The sequence below is a fragment of the Penaeus monodon genome, chromosome 20 (genome assembly GCF_015228065.2).
Source record: "Penaeus monodon isolate SGIC_2016 chromosome 20, NSTDA_Pmon_1, whole genome shotgun sequence".
Lineage (NCBI taxonomy): Eukaryota > Metazoa > Arthropoda > Malacostraca > Decapoda > Penaeidae > Penaeus > Penaeus monodon.
This window is the reverse complement of record NC_051405.1, coordinates 43,639,159-43,640,114: the sequence shown is the minus strand read 5'-3', so window position 1 is coordinate 43,640,114 and position 956 is coordinate 43,639,159. Positions and strand designations below refer to the sequence as shown.

The 956-nt window shown below is 55.1% G+C and overlaps 1 protein-coding gene across 1 annotated transcript in view; it reads right to left on the bottom strand.

Annotated features, from left to right (window-relative positions):
* LOC119585854 (chondroadherin-like protein) overlaps nt 1–956 on the bottom strand; it is a gene marked incomplete at its 3' end in the record, with an annotated part of 46,361 nt that continues 45,405 nt past the window's right edge. Inside the window, 1 exon segment of the mRNA XM_037934585.1 lies at nt 1–793. Coding sequence (XP_037790513.1) covers nt 625–793 — 169 coding nt within the window.

Genomic DNA, 956 nt, shown 5'->3' with positions numbered 1-956 from the left:
CCACAGTTTAAGCTCCTTTATTTATCCTGGTGTGGAGAATAGAATCAGCGATACCACGAGTCCCATACGAGTGTCGCTGGCATTTCAACCTCCTGCCAAACAGGTGGACAGGCGAATGTCGACAGCTGGTTGACGGGCAGCTGCCAGGACCCTGACGCGAGGTCCGCTGGGGCAGCCTACGTCACCAACGACGCTGCCTTGAAACCAGCACTGAATGTATTCAAAGGCCTACTGTAATTACATTCGTATCGCTGGTTGGTATTCACGCGGTAGACACAAACATAACGTCAGTCATGCACAGCGCGTTCACAGCGTCGAGAGAATGCACACAGACATCGTATTCAACAAGTTTGGCAGATATTATCCTGGAATTTTCCTGGCTGACTTCTCTTCAACCCGATAAGTCGTTTCGTGGATACATATATCACATCGTGAAAGTTGCGGGAAAGCCACAGGCGACGTCTCGCTCCTCAGGCAACTTCGAGGTCGGTCTCGCCTCCTGACGGACCGAGAGCCCGACGCCTCCATCGCGCCTCGCTCCCCGGAAGCCGAGGCGCCCAGTTAGGTCACGGCACACACGTCAGCTCGAGGCCCGGGGTCACGTGACTGCGGCCGAGGACACTATCAGACTTTGGTGACGGGGATCTTCCTGACGGAGGAGTAGGTGTGGTACACGTATTCGTCAGCCATGATGTGCCTGGTGGGGGCCGAGTGCTCATCGGGAGGCCACGGAGCCAGGGGGCCAGGGGGCCAGCCACGCCCGAGCTTATCCCGCTGGTGACGCCGCTTGTACCTGGGAGGGACGAAGGGGAGGCATTACTTTGGGGCGAAAGTTGGTGACCATTAGTTCATGGCACTGTCTTCAAAAACAAAGTCAGGGACGGGTATTTCATAAATTCAATGGCCATGTTAATCAAACATGCACTCATTCGTATGTACATGCATACTCCCCCTTG